The following is a 21,724-nucleotide window of genomic DNA, read 5'->3' on the forward strand; positions in this document are numbered from 1 at the left end:
GGAAAGCGGACTGTATTTGCGGAGGTGGTGGAGGAGGAGGAGGAGGAGGAAGAGGGAAGGGTTGCAAGGCAAGTAAATATGTCAAAGATTTTGATCCATCAAGTATCGAGATCGTTAATTTGTAAATAAAGAACTGTCTATTTCAATACGTTTCGAAATAATCGAACAAACATTATTTATTTCATGAAAAAAGTATGTCGTTGGGCGAGCGATGATGGAACGGCGGGGCGACTGGCGTTGGCTTTCGGTGATTGCGGCGCCTCCTCGAAAAGCCCATTTCGACCTTCATTCTATTGGTTTCGAGAGAAGCTCGACCACTGCCGATCTTACCACTATTACTTTGGCCTTGCGTTTTTCAACTTTGCTTCCCTCTCGCCCTGCCATCCGACGTTTTTACAATATCCCCCACTCTTTTTTCACACCATTAGCCGGAGATGACGGAAGACTAATCTGCATCGGAGCTGCGATGATTTCGTTGCGCCCGAAATATTCTAATGAGTATGTTGATAAAATTCAAACATTTTCTCCACCTCAGAAATTCGGAAGACTACCTATCGTATTATTGAAAAACGTCTTCGATAATTCTGTACATTTTTGTTTGACAATAAATTCATGATTCACATTATCTATGAATCTCTATTTAAATAACTGTATAAAAAAAGAACTAAAAGAGTCGAACACGTGATTTTTAAAAAATAATATATATATATATATATATATATATATATATATATATATTATATCTTAATGCATTAGAGTTTAGGCTAATTAAGAAGAATAAAAACTTATGAGTAAACGGAAAATAAGTAAAATAAAGCATTAAGAAAAATATAGTAAATGTAAAAGAAAGGAATCAGAGAAAGAGTGACAAAACAGCGATTTGTGGAGTGTGATGAGGGGGCGGGGGAGGCGAGGAGGAGGAGACAGAGACAGACAGACAGGCCGGCAGGCAGGCAGGCAGGCAGGCAGGCAGGCAGGCAGGCAGGCAGGCAGACAGATAGACAGAAAATCAGAAAGGAGAAAGGGTGAGACGAGGATTGGGATTTTGAGGGGTCTCGTTACAGTGGTTGATGTAGCAGGGGTTAGGCGAGGAAGTACGCTCGTCGTGTTTTTCACCGATTGAATCAATTAAAGTGGAAAAACTCGTCGCGCAAAGAGCTTGTGCACACGTACGCTAACCTTGCTAAAATATTCTTCGTTTTACCGTTCCAACGACGTCGATGGGCCCTGTATATATATATATATATATATATATATATATATATACATAGAGGACAGAAAAATAGTGTATGACAGTAAACTAGTGTATTGCATACGCTACTTGTTCTTTCCATCTCGTTCGCTGTAGGATAGATAAAATTTACAAACTAAAAGGAATTAAAATATTGTTATAAGCGCCATCACTTTTCTTTCCCACTTTTAATTAAATAGATAATTTAAATGAATTATTAATAACTTACAATTCGTAGAATTTTCATTGCTTCGTAATGACTGCTGTATCGTCTATTCGTTTAACTTATGGATTATTTTTCAATCTATATTTATTGTTAGCAGGCATTGATTATAAAATAACATCTTAGATATTTATGAATGTAGTTTTAAATAAAAATTTTTCAATTATATCAAATGTTTACAAAAGGATAATTCAATTTAATAAGTAGATTTTTTATTTACTTTATAATCCTATTCCTATAAAATATTTACGTACTGTAAGATTTATTTTACAAATGTATATATAATATTTATAAATATTAATATAAGCAATACTTATCTAAGGTTTATAATGAAATAGTGTAATTACTGGTCATCGATTTAAATTATAAATGCCGATTAACAAAGTAAAAGTATGCTTCAATCAAAGCAAAAAATTTGTTCGCCATATACTGTAACGAATTAAATAAATACTGTAAGTAGGATATTATTCTTCTAGTCATAACATGAGAAATTATTAACAAAAATTTCACGTATAATTAAATAAAAAATTAGAAAAAATATTAACAAATTTATGTAAACTTATAAAAATAATTTACTACTTTCCATGGACAATTTAATCATATAGAGATATATTTATTCTAATTGCGTAAAGAAAATTGGAATATGTTTGAATTTTCTTTACTTTTTTAAAAATTTTATTACTACTCTTTGTTTATTTACTATAAAAATTCGATCAAGCATAATTAACATTATCTTTGTTTTGAAATCCAAAAATCTGCCACAGCCTCACGATTAAAAAAAATGCAATAATTACATATAATTATTGCACTTGTACGTGATATATTTTAACCAGTTTGAGTTTCTTTGGTAATTCTATTTTTAGCATATCCTCGGTCAAAGAAAAATATTTTATCGACAACAAAAAGAATCAAAGAATACAAGCCTTAGAGGATGTGAATGGAGAAAATATATGAAATTCGGTCGAGCGTTGCAAAAGGAGCTCAACTCAAGTTCGGTTGTCAAGTACTTCTAAAAGTAATGGGATCTTAAGAAGATATGCCAGCATTAATGTAGACAGCAGGCTTATAAAAAGAAAGAAAAACAATCCATGTGAAAAGAAAAGGGAGGTTGGTAGTTTGCCACTGGTACAGTAATAGATTGCATAGATGCATTATGTTATCGTATCAAAAAGCATTATTTAATCTCTTAATTACCATATGACTCGGGGTTACCTTCTTTAAGTACAACAGAATTAAAGGTAATATTATATCATATAATTCTATCATCCGGCTCATTTTTTTTTTTTTTTTTTTTTTTTTTTTTAAAAAAATTTCTCTTCCCTACACCCAAAATGAATATCAAAATAAGCTGAGCACATATTGCTGTGCTCTAAAACAGCTATAATATTTTATATTTTATTAGTCTACGCGAAAATTACAATACAATACCTTGTAATAATATCATAATTGCTGTTATCGAATCACTCTCAGTATTTATTATCACTGGATTGTTTTTTATTATTATTTATTTATTTATTTATTTATTTATTTATTTATTTATTTTTTTTGTTAATTTAAACGTATATTATTAATTCGAATATATTTGAAAAGGCAAATAATAAAAATATTATCTTCATTTATCGTTAACTTCGTCATTACATTAATTTATCTAATAAAGATAATGATTCAATAATACGTATATATAAGTGTATATTAAGAATTTGATAATTATGAATTTTTACAAATTTCTCAACAATATATACTTAAACACTTGAAAATGCAATAATGATAAGTTCATTAAATATTTTTTCAATATTATCGTATTTAATTATAATAATTTAATCAAAATATGTGTGTGTGTGTGTTTTTTTTTGTTTTGTTTTGTTTTGTTTTGTTTTGTTTTGTTATTTCATAATATAACGATATCATGTGCAACAAATTTACAAAAAAGAAAAAATAATTAACAAAAATTGTATTTATAAATTTATTAGGCAATTTAAATAGATTAAACATTATAAAGGCAATCTTATAAGCATTATAATTTATGTAATTAATATAATAAATCTAATAAATATAATAAACTCTTTCTTATCTTTACCTTTAAATATATTTATTATTTCATTATGCCTGATACTTTATTTGGAATTTTTATATTTTCCAGCTATTCGCTAGGCGCAATATATTTCATACTATTAGGGAATAATTTAATTAATCAAATCTGTGCATTTGCCAAATAAATGCAAATAAAAATATTAATAAAAATTATGTAATTGTTATGAATTGACTAGACAAACTTTTTAACGTACTTTTTGTATATAGACTGTACTATTTGTACAAGTTGAAATGGTTGACAGTGATTTTGAGACTTGTCAGACGATTGCAAGTTATGGAATATCGCTGTTACAGTTAACCGGCGCCTGTAGAAGCGTCAATTCAGCAAATCCTATGACTCTTTATAATTGACAGTCACATTTTCATATGCGTCTATATTATAATATCATATATAATAATAATTTTTAGGCAGTTAGCTGAATTCGAATAAAATTTGCCAACTTTGAGAAACATCAATTTCAGTAACAATGAATTTACAGAAATACTCGAGCATATTATCATTTATTATCGAAATTATAAGTAAAGCCCAAAAGAAAAGAAAAAAAAAGAAAAAAAAAACAGAAATCAAAAAAAAAAAAGTTGATTCAATTTTTTCTATACCTAACTATTAAAGAATTTAATTTTATATTAATTTTACAACTATTGTTAAATTTACCGTTAATACATAAAAATATTCTGCGTAAAAAAATGTTTTTTGCTTTTTATTTATTGATGTTTCGCTTATATAAATATTAATTGTCTTTGCCATTATTTTTACTATTTTATTGCATATTGTTAATTAGATTAGTGATGCATAAGAATTCTGGAGATTATCATATTCAATGTTTCATTCGTTCAGAGTTCCCCATCAAGCAATTATTATTCTAAATATGAAGATTTATTTAAAAGTTTTAGGAATTTTTATCGACTACAGCTTCTTTTAATAATGTACATAAACTAAAATAATATTGAGTTATGTCTATAGTGACAAGTGTCCTATCGTTAAAAAAAAAAAAAAAAAAAAAAAAAAAAAAAAAAAAGTTAAAAACACGATGCATTTAGAAAAGAAAGAATATTATCAATAAACGAAATAAAATGCGTAAAATTGTGGTATTTATTACAAGTATGAATTTCATTTGTACACTTGTTTTTCAACATTTGTTCACAGAAAAATCTATCAATTTAGAAAAATTGTTATAAAAAGGTAATAGTATTAATTATTAATAGTACATTTTAGGTTTTTTCTTCTTCAAGCGCTTACAGAATAGGTTTTTTTTGATGAATGCAGAATATTTTTCTTGATAATTTTAAATGTGTCAAATGAGCGCATAATATTGTAAATTATTTGGTAAAAATATTACGAATTAAAAACTGGCATAAATCTTTCACTTGACTTATTTATTTTATAATAAAATTTTTTATATATTATTGAAAAAACATATTTTTACGTATTTTTATAATCGCACAATTAAATAAACAATTAAACGGGGTGTTTCATTTTTAAAATTTGGCAAATATTGTATCGAATTTGATCAGTTTAGCGAATAAGCAAATTTTATTTAATAAAATTTAATTAATTGCAATATTCTGTATCAATATTATATTAATAATAAAGGAACTTTTGATGTTATAAATATCTAGGCATTGTAAATATATTAGATTTAATAGATATTAAATCAAATATTAAGCCAAAAATTCGAGATATATTTGAAAACAATAGTAATTTTAAATTCTCTACAAATTAATACATGTCCTGGTCAATTAGTTTTGTATAAATTTTCACGAAGAAAAATAAAATTTAATTTACATAAAAATTCCCCCTGTGCTTGATTATTATTATTTTTTATAATACACAAAGGGATTAATCAATAATATTGTACTATAGGATACTATAGATACCAGCGTTTAGAATTATATTTTTCAAAAAAAAAAAAAAAAAAAAAAAAAAAAAAAAAAACATTATTATAAATATCGGATATATCATACGATATTGTATCATTGTTAAGTTTGTTAATAGTCACGAGATTTTATAAGACTAATTATATATACATTACGAAGTTTCATTTAATAATATGTTCTATTATCATTATCATTATATAATATGATAGCAGTATTATATAATACACTCGATAAATAATTGACAATAAATTTATTATAATTTCAATATTCGAGGTCAATCGAAACTGCTCATTATGTACAATAGATTTTAGTTTTCGATATTCTGTTTCTGTAATTTCACCGCATCTTGTGCATTAAGATTAATACTTAATACTGTCATCTCATGTTGATATAAAAGTAATTTCACCATCCGTCAGCGTTTATTAAAGAAATTACTTCATTACGGCTTTTATTAATTAATTTCTTAGGTTTTTTGTTCATACGAGTCTACTTCGCAGACTCACGTATTACAAAGTTCATTAAAGTAGTACCAGAAAGCTAATCTAGACTTATCTCATTCTATTGCCGTTAGTCGCAATTCACTGGCTAATAGCTTATTTATTTTGATGAACCATTCGTCATGCCATCCTTAATAACAATACAACAGACTTCTGTTCGATTTCCTTTGTTTAACAAGAACCATTAATTTTTCATAGTTGAAAATAGGTTTATTGTTTTGATTGTTGCAATCATATTTGTTTAATACATACCTTAACTATTACTTGATTTTGTGCTCTTCTTGCTCATCTTTCTTCTTTTCGTCTTTTTGTTTTATCATATTCTTCTTTCCGCACGTAATCATAATTTTCTTTGTGCTCAATTAGTGAATCTATCTGCTATTATATCTAAATATTTAACCAGCGAAATATATAAAAAGGAACTTACTTCCTTCTCGTATTTGTCGAATTAAATTAAATTAAATTGCCTAGGTTTCTATAACACAGCCATTATAATACAATTTCAAATTTATGTTCATTACACAGATTATGTAATGTTGCCGATTAATATAACAATGTAAATATTTTTTTATTTTCCGTTAATTTTGCGTTATGTAAATTTTGATCTCATTTTAGCTTACTTCGAATTTCATCTCATCTTATCACGTTATTTCAATGTAATATTTTTATTACCGTCGTAATATATACATCTTTCAAAGTAAAATAAATCATAAAAATGTAGAACAAATCAATAAATCTTAAAACTTTCAATAGACGCTCTTAAATTAAAAATAACAATGATATTGAATAATAATATAACGTTTTTAGTTTAACATAACTTTAAAAGACATTAATTTCTATAAGATATTGAATTAAGAAAACCGTAATTATTTTAATATTATAAGAGACATTTTTTTATTCAATTAGTAACTAATAAGAATACGGTGAAATAAAAAAATGACAATTATAAATCTATTTGGTTAAAAAAAATCGTACACATTTATAATTACATAATTATTTAAGCATTGTAAATCTTAATAGCAGTATATTTATTTTTAGTATCTTTATTTCCAAAGAAAATCTTTATACAATTAATTTTTTGTCTATGGCTATAAAAACATAACATTCATATTAGTTTTGCTAAGTAATATTTTATTCAATTTGTACAAAGCTCATTTATTTTTATGAAAAATGATCATTACTCACAAATAATAAGAAAAAATTCTTATGATTATTGTAAAATCACTTATAAAACACAAGTTTGATTAAAATGTTAGTATATTATTTGTCAATTTGAGATGTAATATTAATAATATGTTCAGTAGCGCTATTTTATGGATACTTTTAAATTTTTTGTTTCTTTTGTGAATCGAGTCTTTACACTCAAGATAGTATTTATAATTATAAAATAATAACGTTACCGTTATTAAAAAAATTTCCTCCGAGTCTTAGTAAAACACTAATGATAAAATATTCAAAGCTAACTTATCATTATTCATCATTCTAATTAATACAAAAAATTAAGAATTCTTAAGTGTAAATAAGAGCTTTCGTTCTAATATATAAATAGATTATTAAATCGTTGCCAATTAGTTTTTAAAATAATGTCATTAACATAATATATTGATAATATACATATTCGTCATTCAATAATCTTTTGCTTAGTTTTTTTAGTAATTTTTAATTCACATTAGTTTTTACAAAACACAACAAGTTTTTATGACTTACTTGAAAATCATTTATATTGATCTCTCTCTTATTTAAAAGAAATATATACTATACATATACATTTATACTTTTTCATAATATTAATAAGAGTATATATTCAACTAAATTAATTAAAACCTTATTTTTTCAAATTCTATACATGAATACTGTAAAAGTTTATAAATTTCGAATATTTTAAATCTATACAATATTCCTTATGAAAATATTGAAAATATATTTTTTACAAATTACAAAGACTTTTTTCCCGAAATGTCTCTGAATTTATGTAAATCTATCGAGCAAATATACTAAAATGTTATTTTTGTAATTATCTTCTATTAACTAAAAAAAAATATATTAATCGTATCCGATGTATGCTAATTTTTTACATTTACGACGTAAAAATAAAATTTCAAATGCTAAGGATATTTATATTTCGATTATTCCAAAAGTTTCTTTTATTTCTATTTAAAAATAATTTATTTATAATTTATAGTTTTTAAACTTATTTAATGTATTGAATATTGATGGTATATGGATTTTTTATTTTAAAGACCAAATTCATAATTAATTAAAGGTCTAGGAATTATTTATTTTATTAACCATTATTAAACATTTTGAAGAGTTAATTTTAAAGTTAATGAAATCAATTTTACTTATGAAAAATTTATTTATTATAACAATAAATGTTAAAAAAAAAATGATAACGATTGCATTTTTTTACAAAAATATTTACTGCTATATGAAGAGAAATTTTAGTTATATTATATTCATTAATAAAGGAAAATTTCAAATGAAAGTCCCTCTTGGTATAACGAACATTAATAGCATAATTTTTTATTTAATTTATTCTACCGTATCAATATATTTATTAAAAAGATTATAATATAATTTATATAAACTCCAAAGTTTATAATCATATTGATATCATAGTTATCGAAAATAATTTTTCCAGCATATCTGAAAAAATATTAATTATTATCTGCTTATATAACATCGCGAACCCCTTTAATTTCTCAATCTTCTTGATCACAATCATCTATATCTTCTGAATTCAACGCTGAAAGAATTAATTTGTCATTCTTTAAGACTTTAGGCGAGCAGTTCTTAATTCTATCTTCAACAATAGATTCAACTTTACACTCCAACGGGTAATTAATTTATTTATATAGTTCATTTCAGTTTGCCAAATACTTTCAATATATCATTACCCGATGCATTCAAATTATATTTTATTCTACCTGTAACAATAATCAATTAATTTTATTAAAAATAACATGCATATATCTTTTCACTATTCTATATTGACTTAGTATAAAACAATCCAATATTTTATAAACTTACTGGTTTTGAAATGAAAAATGAAAAAGAGAATTTTAATTTGTTATTGCTTAGCCAACATCATTAATTCTGTTATTAAATAAATATAAACTTATTTTCTCTTCGCTAATTTTATGAATCTTAATTTTCATATATGAATTTTAATTTTCTGGTACTTCACCTAATCTTAAATGTTCAACCTGTAATATTTAATGTCAATTAAAAATTACAAATCTATATTTATTTTTCTATTTAATAATTTTAATATTTACATTTAATATTAATAAATATGAAAAGCGAAGAAATACAAATGTAATATATTTTCCACAGCGAAAAATTGATTATATAACCCAGTAGCTGTAAAGATGCTAAACTCATTAAGGAATGCTGAGTTGCTTTAAAGCTGCCATTTTCATTATCAGTTTCTATTAATTTTCCATACAGAATCAGTAATATAACAAATGGTAAACGTTTATATTCAATTTGACTATTTCAAATACCAATTTTTCAAAAGTGTCATTACATTCTTCTCTGCAAAATATATTTACATATTTTTCACGAACTATAAATTTATACAGAATCCTCAGAGTATACCTAAACTTATTACAGTAGTTACATTTATTATCGAGCAATCTATTAACTTATTATTCAATACTTTACAACAACTGTCTTTATTATATCTTTAATTAGCTTATCCACAATATACTTCTCAATTGATTTTCCTATCAGTATAATACTATTTTAATTTTATAATAATTTAATATTTTAATTAGCAACTTTAACTCCTATGTGGAATCTTGTCAATATCATTTAAAACGAATGTATATAATTTTTTTTATCTTACATGTAAACTAAACACTTGGAAATATAAAAAATTAATTTTCATACAATTAGCAACAATTTTCTTCATATCAAAAAGACATTTGTATGATATTCTCCAACAATAACGAAGCTAAAATAAATTAATTTATTTAATCTTACTAAGGGATTTCATCTTCAATCAATTTTATAGAAATATTTTTTAATTATCCTTATTTTGAATATGAAAAATTAATGTTAAAATGTAAGTAAGTTGACTATCTATTACTCCGTCCATCTATTACTTCTAATTCAACATCTATTAAATATAACCGGTAAATAAAAATGTTTAAATACTAAATTATTTGAAACAGTACCTTGTGTTTATCTATTACTAAGCCTTACTCGTAAGGAACATTTTTTGTTAACTTGAATTTAGAACTAAAGATATAATATGAAAACTTCCTTGTCTTAACATTACTTTAGATTTTGGTTCTTCTTCCATTATAGGATCTATAAGCTCTCTATACAAATTTCAGATTGTTCTTATGAATAATCATATATATTTAATAAAATGCTTCCTATATTTGTTCATCATCAATCATAAAGCATATTTTTTTCATAAATAGTTTTTTTGTTTCTTCTCCAATAGAATTCCATTTTGTTCTTGTCAACGGATCTTCTTGCCAGAACTAAACAAATTATTTTCTTTAAACAAAATTTATAAATGTGGATAATACGAAGCATAAAGACAAATAAATCATTATATATAAATAAAATCCTGTAGGCTAAAAAATTACCAGAAATTTCTAATACTTCAGCTGAACGGTCATCATTATTATCTAAATGCATGATAAATAATAAGTGGTTTTTTATTATAAAATAATTCAATAATCGTATATTTATAAATTTATATTGTTGTATAAAATGTACTCTTCTAATTGACTCTTTGCAAGCACCCAATCGCTTTTGTAATACTTGATGTACTTTCAATCCTAATAATCCAACGCATAATAAACGCGCCTCTATGTGCATATGCGCGCGCAGGACGAGTGAACTGGTGTGCGTACGCGTATTCGTCCTGCTTCAATATTTTCACCTCATCATTAATAGGACAACGGGGCTTTAATTGTGTGCTTACGAAGATCCTTTTTATTTAAAATGACTTCTCATACAACAAATAGTAACAATTTTGATTTTGCTACAAATCTAACAGGCGATAGTTAAAAAAGAAATTATTAAACACCCAGATAAAATATTTATGAAAAAAACAATTAGTTTTTTGTTCATTGTAATTATATTATGCTTTTTTATTTAAACCGATTATTTACTCTGAAAAATGAGTTTAGCAAAACAAAATAATACTTATGGAAACACGTACGGTAAAAGCGAAATTAAAGACCCGCGAAATTTGAAAATTACTAATAAAATATAAAAATATAAACAATTGCGCCTATTATAAAAATTTTCCTTTAAATATATTATTAAGGCAAAATTTTATCAATATTATTTGAAACGAGGGGCTATTAATTTTTTTGAAAAATATTTGAAATTTTGACAACTCATCAAATTTTGAGTCGATATAAAATAAATGTTTATTGTAAAAAATATTGAGTAAATTGTTATTCTAATGTTATATATAATTTAATTTAAAATTATTGTTTAAAATGCTGTAGCTACCTTCACGCGGATTAAAAAGAAATCTTTCTGTGTTTTAATTCCATAATTAATGAGAACAAGAAAAATTAAAAAATAAACAGTATAAACTATTAAAAAAATTTTTGCTATCTCTATCTTAGAATTTTTGGAAAAAAAAATTAAGAATTTCCATAAGAATCCTAATACAATATACCAATACTCTCTAACGTATAATTCATATTTCGCGCGAGAACAAGAACCAATTTCATAGAAATTGTTACGCGCAGACTCGAGTATGAGGAAATTGGTTTCGAATCTTTAATACATTTTTACTTTCTTATCGCATTGCCTGTTAGACAGAATGGTAAGTATGAAGTATTTTTACGGAAAATCCAACTTATATTTCACCATCTCTGTAGCGTAAAAGATTGTAATCGATAATTATAAATGTTCGGTTTAATATAGTGAATATTTTAAAAGTATTTTTCAATTTTCGATAAACTTAATATAAATAGAAATGTGTTTATACGTAACCTATAAAACGTTTTATTTATGTTTACAATTAATTGATGTATATTTCCTTTATAAAATACTAATTCGTTCATATTTATATTTTAAAATATTGAATTCATTGTCGTACAGTAATTAAATATGTGTTTTGGATCATAAATTAGATAGAAGTCGTTCATATTAATTTCGATCACTTCGTTTTCCGTTTCCATATAGTCTACGCACAAAAAGAAGACCAGAAAGCTTCGTGGACATGTGAGCCATGGGCATGGCCGAATCGGTAATTAAAGCAAAATAATTACTACATTTTAATTAATCACCATGAATATAATCAATTTGTGTTTTTAGGCAAGCACAGAAAACACCCCGGTGGACGTGGTAATGCTGGTGGTATGCACCACCATCGTATTAACTTTGATAAATACCATCCAGGATATTTTGGAAAGGTTTAAAATTTTACTATTCTAATATAATTCATTTATTTATGCAGATAGTTTCATTGTTTAAGTATTTTCACGTAATGGTATTGATAATAAAGTCGTTTGTAATTAATATAGTAAAATTTTATGATGATATAATTTATAATTTCACTGGCGAACTGAGATATGGTGATTGTAAAATCTATTTATCTGAAGATGTTTCTTAAAATTATTAAAGTATAAAATATTTCAATCTCTTACATAATAACTGTATCTTATTTAATTTTACAGCTTGGTATGAGAAATTACCATTTACGTAAAAATACAAAATGGTGTCCAGCGCTCAATCTGGATAAACTCTGGACGTTAGTTTCAGAACAGACGAGGCTAAAATATAAGGATGCAACACCCGATAGCAAAGTTCCGGTTATTGACCTTGTTAGAGCTGTAAGTATGAAAGTATATAGTGTGAAGGTATTAAAAAAAAAAAAAAATTATTGATATGATTTAATTTAAATTTGAAGCTTTCAAATTAAATTATGTACCGTGCATAGAAGTTAAAAGGAAGATGCAAATAAGCGATGCTGAAAAGTATGCTACGATTAATTTTTTGTCATATTAAATTCTGTAATACAATTAAATGAAAATTAATTTGCTTGTGCCACATATATATTCATATATTGATACGTTAACAGAACTTTAATTATTATAACACAATTATAGATTATGTTAATTTTAAATTAAAAGTGCACTGTATCTTATTAGCAATAAAATATATTTCTTTGGTAAATGAATGCTTAATATTTATGATTATGTTTCAGGGATATTATAAACTCTTAGGTAAAGGAAGATTACCAAAACAACCAGTTATTGTTAAAGCTAAATTTTTCAGTCAACAGGCAGTGGATAAAATTAAGGCAGTCGGTGGAGCTTGTATATTGAGCGCATAAATTATTAGGTAAATATAATGTATGATAATGTTTTAATAAAAGTTAAGTTCTAAAATGATGACAATGAACGGGCGGACTGAATGAGTATGTACAAAGCTCATTATCCCTGTTGAATGTTCTTTACTGAATACAATTATTAATTACTTACTCATTTATTTATTTTTTTTTTACAAAAAAGTGTCCGATGGTTTAATATTTTTTCTTTTCTTTTCAGGTAATTAAAATGTATATATTCTTGAAAAATGGAGCATTTAAAATATTTCCGATGGTACAAAATAAGCAGACTTAAAAGTAGCCTAAACAGCGCTAAAAATTGTGTAGATTATTTCTGTACTGATTATTTTAATAATGTTATTTCGTCACAATTTTACTTGATTTAAATCTAATTATACTTTTACTTGCTTTCAGGAAACTATCCAATTCAAGCTGTCAAGATACAATTACATTATCCTGTACAATTTTTAATAAAAGTAAAATACCAAAAACATTATAATTTTGTTATATTGATTTTTCTTTCCCTTATAAAATTAAATTACAAATTTAGATTAAACTTAGTATATCTAGCTCATATGAGGAGGAGGTGGAGGTATTGGCATACCAGGCGTTAAAAGAGTAGGTGGTGGTGGTACAGGATTGAACATTGGCGGTCTTGGGGGAGGTGGAGGGACTGGCATCATCGAAGGTGTTAATCCTGGTCGAATAAGTGGCACTGGTGGAGGTGGCACTTTTCCAATGGATGGTTTCTCGTTTTTAAACGCAAATTGTAGGAAAAACTGTTTTGTATCTTTATTCCAGTGTGTCCAAAATTTTCCTTCTGCCTTTTCAACTTCTCTACTTGGAACCTGTAAAGAAGGTTATTTATCTTACTTTACATAAAAAATTTTACCAAATTTAATACTAATTTTGGAAACGAGAAAAAAAACCATACTGTTTTCACGCAAATACTAACTATTGAATTAAATATTACACACCTTAAAAGCTATTGTTTCATATGGTTCTGCTGCAAATAACAAGTATTGCCATTTACGGTCTGGTGGTTCTACCCTCTGCTCATAAGCCGACATAAATCTGTGTCTAGGAATAATATTATCAGCGACTTCTGGATAATCTACCTGAAACAGCAAACTTTGCTGACCAGATTCCGGATCTCTTTGTTTAGTTACTCTGTAACCGGGACGTCCAATTTTTACAAATTTTTTTGGTTCTACTCTGGGTTTTTCCGGAGCAAGAGTCTGCGGTGCTTCCTTCGCTTCTTTGGCAGCTCTTCTCGCTAAGTTAGCTTGATGCTTTTTACCTTGCGTATGGGCAAGATAACTTCCTTCGTTATTGTGCAGCGTAAGACATAATTTACATTCGTAGGAACCCAAATGATTTTTCATAAAATATGGATCCTTATTCAGATCAATAGTCTCCAAAGCAAGCTGTCGAAGACGTTCTCTTCTGTCTCTATTACTTTCCGACCAGGAGGCTACACCACCTCCTCCAGTTTTTCCACCAGGTCGATTTTGATAATCCATCTTTACTAATTACTATCTATAATTTACAAAAGTGTTACGTTAGTAAACATTGTTAGTGATAAGTAATGTTTGTTTGTGTTTTTATATAGGTTATGCTTGAACAAAGTACTGCTACTTTTCAAATTCATTGCATTTCACTTGCTTTTTAATTACAGATACAATAATATTTATTTATAATAGTTATTAATTATAATTAAATAAATAATAATAATAGATAAGTTTTATTTACATTTAATAGTATACAATATAATGATCTTAATTATTTATTATACCGATAAGGTTGTGCTCTAATCACCAATATTATTTATTTAATAGAGCACCTTTATTTATCAATAAATATATACGCTTTATTTAAAATTGGTATTTCACAAAATAATGCTACTTTGCCGCAATCGGTACTGTACGGCCAAAATTTACTGTTTGAACGGTGCATGTATCAAGCATAGCAAAGCTAGTAATTTCTACACGATTCGTTCGTACATGATACATAACCTGCAAAATGCAAAAAATTTAATCGAGTATAGAATTGTAATGGATATGTAACAAATGTGTCGGTGTCTCTGAACGACTTTCCTTTTCGTATTATTTGTTTATAAAATTTGTATTAATAAACAATAATTAATGACAACTTTCCGAGTGTTATTTACAAACGCTTATTGCTGTTAATCATTACTAACACATACTTTTAATTAAGAGTAAGAATACTATTTTCAATAAATACAATACATTTTTAACAATGTGTCAGTTATTTGCCGCTATTTGTTGCTGATTTTTCATGTGTCGGATAACCGTGTTTTAATAATCATAATGATGTGTATTTTCATCAGATTAAATTATCAAGTGCAATGTTTTCTATATTCGTTGATGTTTTTAATTTCATAATCTATTGGTACAATGTAATTTTCATTGAATAATTTCAAATTGATTATATCTAAATCATTATCTAATTGGGATTCGTTTTTATTTCGAAGATTGCCTGGATACATTTTAATTTTCGAATAATTCGAAGTTTTTATTAACAAAAATATTATATTATCGTGATTTATGTGATATATGATGTATGATTTATAGTTTCATAAAAAATGAAGATTTAATTTAAAATTATAAATTGGTTAAATGGTAGTAACGTTACACAATTAACTAACTTGATAATAAAATTTTCTTGATCTTAAAAGGTCTGAAATCAATGCTCAACTTACGTACATAATTAAATTACATTTTATAATTCATTGTGGAAATTAATACATTATTTTAATATTGGCTTGTTAACGTTGAAATTTATAACAGAAAAAATATATTTTACTATATGTTATTTTTCGTTTATCATTTTCTATTTATATTCGATTGTGACAATATAATAGATTGTATAGATTGACAGAAAATTGAGTTTTTCAGAAAAAAATTTTTTTTTTTTGTATTGAGTAGCTTCTCAGTAACTTTATTCATTTATTCTTAAAATTACTATAAAATTGTATAGAAGAATTTTCATGTTTTATTTTTGCTTAATCATACACATGTAAAACATTATGTGTAAATTTTCATTAGTTAAAAATTTTGTTAACGTTAATTAACGACAAATTCATAATATAAAACTAAATTCGTTCAAAGATATTTAAAATCACAAAAGATTTTCTTTTTTTTTTTTTATTTGTTATTTTTTATTTTTTTAAGCTATTAGTTTAAATATGACATTTATAAAAATGTAATTAATCAAACATGTATGTTAAATAATTAAAAAAAAAAAAATTTTGAAGATTTATATTTTTTAATTCAATAAAAGTGTTAGGCAAATGTTTCAATTGCAGAATTGTTTTGATATTTTTTATTATAATATTAAATAAAAACAAAAGCAATTAAAATAGAATAAAAAAATTAAAATATACGTTTTAAAGATTTATTCTCGTCGCTTGTTTTTCAGGTATCAATTTTAATAAGAAAATGACATATAATTATTATGTTCTCACATGGTTGTGGTTTAATCTTTAATTTTTATGCAATATTTCATTGATTATATTGATGAGGATTAAAAGCAACGAAGGAAAAAGTATAGTAAGTAACATAAATGGTAGGCTTTTTTTTTTTTTATTTTTAATTATTTTTACTTTCACTTATATTTAATAAATAGTACATTCATTAGGATTTCTTATGTGTAAAATTATTTTTCAGAGTGACAATAATTTGCTCATTACATTAATTAAATGTTACATATAATGTAAATATATATATATATATATATATATATATATATTATGAAAACTACATATATTACAACTCTTTACCTAATGTTTTGTATATATATTTTTGAAAAATTCAATTTTCGTTTTATATGTTTGTAAAAAAATGTAAATAATTTGAAATGCCAAGTGATGCTAAATATTAGCAAATTAAGACCCAATGAAAAAGATGTGACGTAATCGCATGGAAAAAATTTCTCGTTACTTTTTGTTTTCAATTTACGTTTCGGGGGCCTTAATCATACAGTCTAAATAAGTTTTGGATTAATCGCGGCAAAATTTATTTCAACTCATTTCACTTGAAATCCCTCGACTAACCATCTTTCTCTTCATTTATAACTATGATCGAAGCACATTTTACATTTAGATTATAAGTACATCGGATAATTCTCTTTGTTTGACTAAGGGAATTTTTTGCCTCGATTAACTACTCTACTTTGCTTAAAAGTAATTGATAATAATTTATAAAATAAACATTTATAATATATTTATGTTATCGATATAACTGAATATTTGTTAAGCAATATACATATATTTAAAAAAAAAAAAAAAAAAAAAAAACATGGCCAATTACAAACTCTATTATTTTAATGTAACTGGTTTAGCCGAACCGATTCGATATATATTACATTATTGTGGTATTAAATTTGACGATATACGTTTTAATGATTTTGAAGAGTGGAAAGTTAAATATAAGAAAGGTAACATATAATTAATGTTTTATAAAAATATAAGCGTTCGTTTTAACAATAATTTTAGTGCTAATTTACAAAATTGTAGAAATGCCGATGGAGCAAGTACCGGTTTTAGAAATTGATGGTGTAAGATATCATCAACATAAATCTATTTGTAGATATATTGGAAGAAAATTCAAACTTTGTGGCTCTAATGAAGAAGAATCGCTTAAAATTGATGCTTTGGTCGATGACATTGACGATATACGCATTGGTAATACTACACCTACGTTTCCAAATAGCAATTTTCTTATCTGTCAACTCAGCGTTTAATACATCGTTGTCAGGCAAATAAATAAACGGGTTTGCATACTTGCATGCGATGTGACCAAATTGCACTGCATTTACGCAACTACGATGCAGGCAATTTTGTACATACGAGCATTTGCACTAATCCGCACACACTAATGCACATAGCTGCACGTATTGTATAGATAATGCGTTTGTGCATGCGGGCATAAGCACATTATGCATGAGCTTATGGCTGTGTGTTGTTTGCGTGTGTGCGCCGATCGGTGACTGAACATATAAAAAAAATAAATATTTAACTGTCTAATCGTGTTTTATATACACGCTCTAATCACTTAATGCATATGAATTATAATATTTTGGTAGAGCATTAGATGATTTTATGTAATTTTTAACATAGCTATTAATTTGTATAGAGATCGGGAACTATTTCAAGGAAGAGAATCCCTTGTTCAAAGCTAATTTAAAAACTAAAATATTACAGAAGCTTCCATTTATCTTAAATAAACTCGAATCTTGTATATTGAAAAGTAATGATTTTTTCTTTAACGAGGTATTTATTAATTTATGCATGCACTTAAAAGTTGAAAGTATTGTTCAATGTAAAGATAGCGATTAATCAATGTCATTTTAGATTTCGTGGGCAGACATTTATTACGCTGGCATATGTGAAATTATTTCAAATATTTTGGAATACGATTTTAATGAGAAGCATCCCAAATTAAAAAACCTTATTCGCAATATCCAAAATAACAAAAACATCAAAGCTTACATTAAAGAACGACCTATAACCAAATTATAAATAATACAAAATAAATATTAATGAACAGCCGACTTTTATAAAATAAAATTCTCTTTTATTATTTAAACATGTAGTATATCATGGTAAAATTAATAAATCGTTACATACATTTATTCCTATTTCCATAAATTGAAAAGAAACATCATAAGCAATGAACTAATTATTTTTTTTAAATTAATTTTTTATATTTTCCTTTATAATTTCACCATCGATTAGGAATAAAAATTTTTCTTTTTAATTATTCATACAAAGTGCTGTTAGTTAATAGTAATCGTCCCATATTTCATCGAACTCTCAAGCCAATAATAAATGTAAAAATGGCATTAAAAAGCGAATCCTTTTTATCGTTGACTTAAAAATTTATTCCCCGTCACAATACGGTCAAAGCCAACATAATATTTTGTCGCACCAGCACATTTCTTCTTTATAATGACTGTAATGTAATGTTTTTTGAAACCCGCCAAACCAACGTGTTTTCTCTATCATGTCACTATACATATACAAATGTTCAATCATTAATGATCATTAAAAAGTCAAAGTTTAATGCTGTAAAATATATTTAGGAGCGATCAAATACATTATTAAATGGTATGGCACAGATGATAATTATATTTAATTTATGTTTCAAAATGTTGGGTTATTGACAAGTAATTGCTTCGTTTAAAAATCGCTTTGAAGTTGACTTTTTTTTAATTTAATATTTTAGTGATTCTCTGCTCCATTAATTATTTTCATCGAGTTAAACATCATGAATGGTGACGGTTGTTATTTAACATGCGGAGTTGTTATGGAATGGACAAATTCACAGGGTTCAATTGTGAGAAAAGTCAATCACCGTACAGCAACTTGCCGTATTATAAGAAATAGTCTTCAGCAATTGTTAATTGAAGTTGGAACAGAAAAATCAAATAGTAATGTTAAATTTCATTTGCAAGATATTTCATTGTTTAATAGATTTATGGGAGAAGGGAAAGCTACGATAAAATTTAAGCTAGAGAAATGTACTCTTTATTTATCCAATGCTCCCGCTGGCCAACTCATTAATTTTTTAAAAATGATTTTTATTAAAATGCATGGAAAGGATGATGATAAGCCATTTATAAATTCTATAAAAGAAAAGTTATTAGGTAATCAAGGTACTTATGCGGAAGACATTAGTCCTGCTTCAATCGCCGAAATAAAAAGGGCTAAAGAAAAAGCCGTTTCACGTAGTACTATCACGACACCCTCGCCATCCAATGTACGAAAAAGAAAACTTAATGCAGAAAATACCGCATCGTTAAGTGCAAAAATTCCTAAAGCCAAAAAACTTTTTAATAATCCTACTTTGCAAGAAACGACTGAAGAGCAATCAAGAATATTACAGTGTGTCTTAAGCGGAAAAAATATATTTTTCACGGGTAGTGCGGGTACGGGGAAGTCGTTTCTTCTTAAGAAAATTGTTTCAGCCTTACCACCGGATGTAACAATGGTTACAGCGAGTACAGGAGTGGCAGCGTGTCATATAGGAGGAATTACTTTGCATCAATTTGCAGGTATCGGCTTAGGAATGGGAACGATGGAGAGATGTAAACAAATCGTTTCAAAATCAGTAGCTGGCACAAATTGGAGAAAAATTAAACATTTAATTATTGATGAAATTTCGATGGTAGATGGAGACTATTTTGACAAAATTGAAGCCGTTGCTAGATTCGTAAGAAACAGTGAAAAACCATTTGGTGGTATACAATTAATTTTGTGCGGAGATTTTTTTCAACTACCACCTGTTTCCAAGAGAGATGAAAAGGTAAAATTCTGCTTTCAAAGCCAAGCGTGGAATAAGTGTATTCACATTAATTTTGAACTTAGAACTGTTCATCGTCAAACAGACCAAAAGTTTATTAATATACTGAATAAAGTAAGAGTAGGACAAGTAACCGATGAAATTAGCGAAGTGCTAAAGAGTACTTCTAAACAAAAAATTGAAATAGGTGGTATTTTAGCAACTCGACTATGCTCTCATATAAATGAAGCTAATGAAATTAATGAAACTCAATTGAATAAATTATCAGGTATTTCTAAAGTTTATATGGCACAAAATTCAGACGAATCTATGATGAAAATCTTAGACCAACAATTATCCGTGCCAAATAAACTTATATTAAAGGTTGGAGCTCAAGTTATGTTATTGAAAAATCTTAATGTAAATAAAGGACTTGTAAATGGAGCTAGAGGCGTCGTTGTTCAATTCGAAGATGATATACCAGTCGTACATTTTCGTACAAGTAGCAATTACAAAGTTAAAATGGAAAAATGGAGCATTAAAGTTGCGGGTGGAGCAATTGTATATAGAAAACAAATACCATTGAAACTCGCTTGGGCTTTTTCCATACATAAAAGCCAAGGATTGACATTAGATTGTGTTGAAATGAGTCTCGCTAGAGTATTCGATGCCGGACAAGCATACGTAGCACTATCGAGAGCTCAGAGTTTACAAACGCTAAGGGTTTTAGATTTTAGTGCTCAACAAGTATGGGCGAACAAAGAAGTATTAAATTTTTATAAAAAATTTCAAAAACAAATAGAGCTAACGAAGATAATTCCTTTAGGGAAAAAGTTGAACTTCGTGTGATATTTTAATGTGCATTATTAAGAGGATGGCGTTGTTGAAAATTCTTTGGAAATAATTAAATTTCGTCGCTATCGAATTAATTAGAAATTGATCTAGTTATTTTCAAGAATAAACAAATGATCGTCTTGACTAATCTAAATTGATTAATTAAAAACAAAAACAACAAAAAGACAAACAAAAAAAAAAAAAAAAACAAAAAAAAAAACAGAAAATTTAAAAGAATAATGAAGAATGAAAAAAACCTTAACTTTTAAATAAATTATTATTATTATGCATTAATTAAAAGGTTTTAATAATTTTGTAATGACATGCAATTTTTGTATTGAAAATATTGCC

General features: G+C 26.2%; 4 protein-coding genes across 5 annotated transcripts; 3 read left to right on the forward strand and 1 right to left on the reverse strand.

Moving 5' to 3' along the window:
- Nucleotides 1-11,692: 11,692 nt before the first annotated feature.
- Nucleotides 11,693-13,731, forward strand: RpL27A (ribosomal protein L27A). Its single transcript, XM_011501613.1, has 6 exons — nt 11,693-11,726; nt 12,089-12,152; nt 12,221-12,318; nt 12,583-12,738; nt 13,113-13,249; nt 13,650-13,731. Exons 1-5 carry the CDS (start codon nt 11,724-11,726, stop codon nt 13,239-13,241), a joined length of 450 nt encoding a protein of 149 aa, XP_011499915.1. The 5' UTR covers nt 11,693-11,723; the 3' UTR covers nt 13,242-13,249; nt 13,650-13,731.
- A 30-nt stretch (nt 13,732-13,761) lies between these two features.
- Nucleotides 13,762-15,083, reverse strand: Sf3a2 (splicing factor 3A subunit 2). 2 transcript variants are annotated; one of them, XM_011501614.1, is made up of 3 exons: nt 15,031-15,083; nt 14,213-14,774; nt 13,762-14,083 (listed from the first exon to the last, which is right to left on the reverse strand). In XM_011501614.1, exons 2-3 carry the CDS (start codon nt 14,756-14,758, stop codon nt 13,802-13,804), a joined length of 828 nt encoding a protein of 275 aa, XP_011499916.1. In that variant the 5' UTR covers nt 14,759-14,774; nt 15,031-15,083; the 3' UTR covers nt 13,762-13,801. The 2 variants fall into 2 exon arrangements, with proteins under 2 accessions (XP_011499916.1, XP_011499917.1); XM_011501615.1 differs by lacking the exon at nt 15,031-15,083 and adding an exon at nt 14,988-15,012.
- A 2,469-nt stretch (nt 15,084-17,552) lies between these two features.
- Nucleotides 17,553-18,811, forward strand: LOC105363825 (glutathione S-transferase-like). Its single transcript, XM_011501619.1, has 3 exons — nt 17,553-17,693; nt 17,773-17,940; nt 18,610-18,811. Exons 1-3 carry the CDS (start codon nt 17,555-17,557, stop codon nt 18,645-18,647), a joined length of 345 nt encoding a protein of 114 aa, XP_011499921.1. The 5' UTR covers nt 17,553-17,554; the 3' UTR covers nt 18,648-18,811.
- Nucleotides 18,812-19,294: 483 nt separating this feature from the next.
- Pif1 (Pif1 DNA helicase) lies at nt 19,295-21,557 on the forward strand. The gene is made up of 2 exons (XM_011501618.1): nt 19,295-19,365; nt 19,484-21,557. Exon 2 carries the CDS (start codon nt 19,526-19,528, stop codon nt 21,386-21,388), a length of 1,863 nt encoding a protein of 620 aa, XP_011499920.1. The 5' UTR covers nt 19,295-19,365; nt 19,484-19,525; the 3' UTR covers nt 21,389-21,557.
- Nucleotides 21,558-21,724: the final 167 nt, after the last annotated feature.

Source organism: Ceratosolen solmsi, unplaced genomic scaffold (assembly GCF_000503995.2).
Source record: "Ceratosolen solmsi marchali unplaced genomic scaffold, CerSol_1.0 scaffold28, whole genome shotgun sequence".
Taxonomy (NCBI): domain Eukaryota; kingdom Metazoa; phylum Arthropoda; class Insecta; order Hymenoptera; family Agaonidae; genus Ceratosolen; species Ceratosolen solmsi.

What these genes read in the sequence shown, in the direction of transcription:
- Pif1 (XM_011501618.1), top strand. Translation starts at nt 19,526, where the DNA reads ATGAATGGTGACGGTTGTTATTTAACATGCGGAGTTGTTATGGAATGG.
- Sf3a2 (XM_011501614.1), bottom strand. Translation starts at nt 14,758, where the DNA reads ATGGATTATCAAAATCGACCTGGTGGAAAAACTGGAGGAGGTGGTGTA. An exon ending in ATGAAACAATAGCTTTTAAG is followed by an intron (nt 14,084 to 14,212) that starts GTGTGTAATATT and finishes CCTTCTTTACAG; the next exon opens with GTTCCAAGTAGAGAAGTTGA.
- RpL27A (XM_011501613.1), top strand. An exon ending in CCATGGGCATGGCCGAATCG is followed by an intron (nt 12,153 to 12,220) that starts GTAATTAAAGCA and finishes TTGTGTTTTTAG; the next exon opens with GCAAGCACAGAAAACACCCC. An exon ending in TTATTGACCTTGTTAGAGCT is followed by an intron (nt 12,739 to 13,112) that starts GTAAGTATGAAA and finishes ATTATGTTTCAG; the next exon opens with GGATATTATAAACTCTTAGG.
- LOC105363825 (XM_011501619.1), top strand. Translation starts at nt 17,555, where the DNA reads ATGGCCAATTACAAACTCTATTATTTTAATGTAACTGGTTTAGCCGAA. An exon ending in GAAAGTTAAATATAAGAAAG is followed by an intron (nt 17,694 to 17,772) that starts GTAACATATAAT and finishes ACAAAATTGTAG; the next exon opens with AAATGCCGATGGAGCAAGTA. An exon ending in CATTGACGATATACGCATTG is followed by an intron (nt 17,941 to 18,609) that starts GTAATACTACAC and finishes ATGTCATTTTAG; the next exon opens with ATTTCGTGGGCAGACATTTA.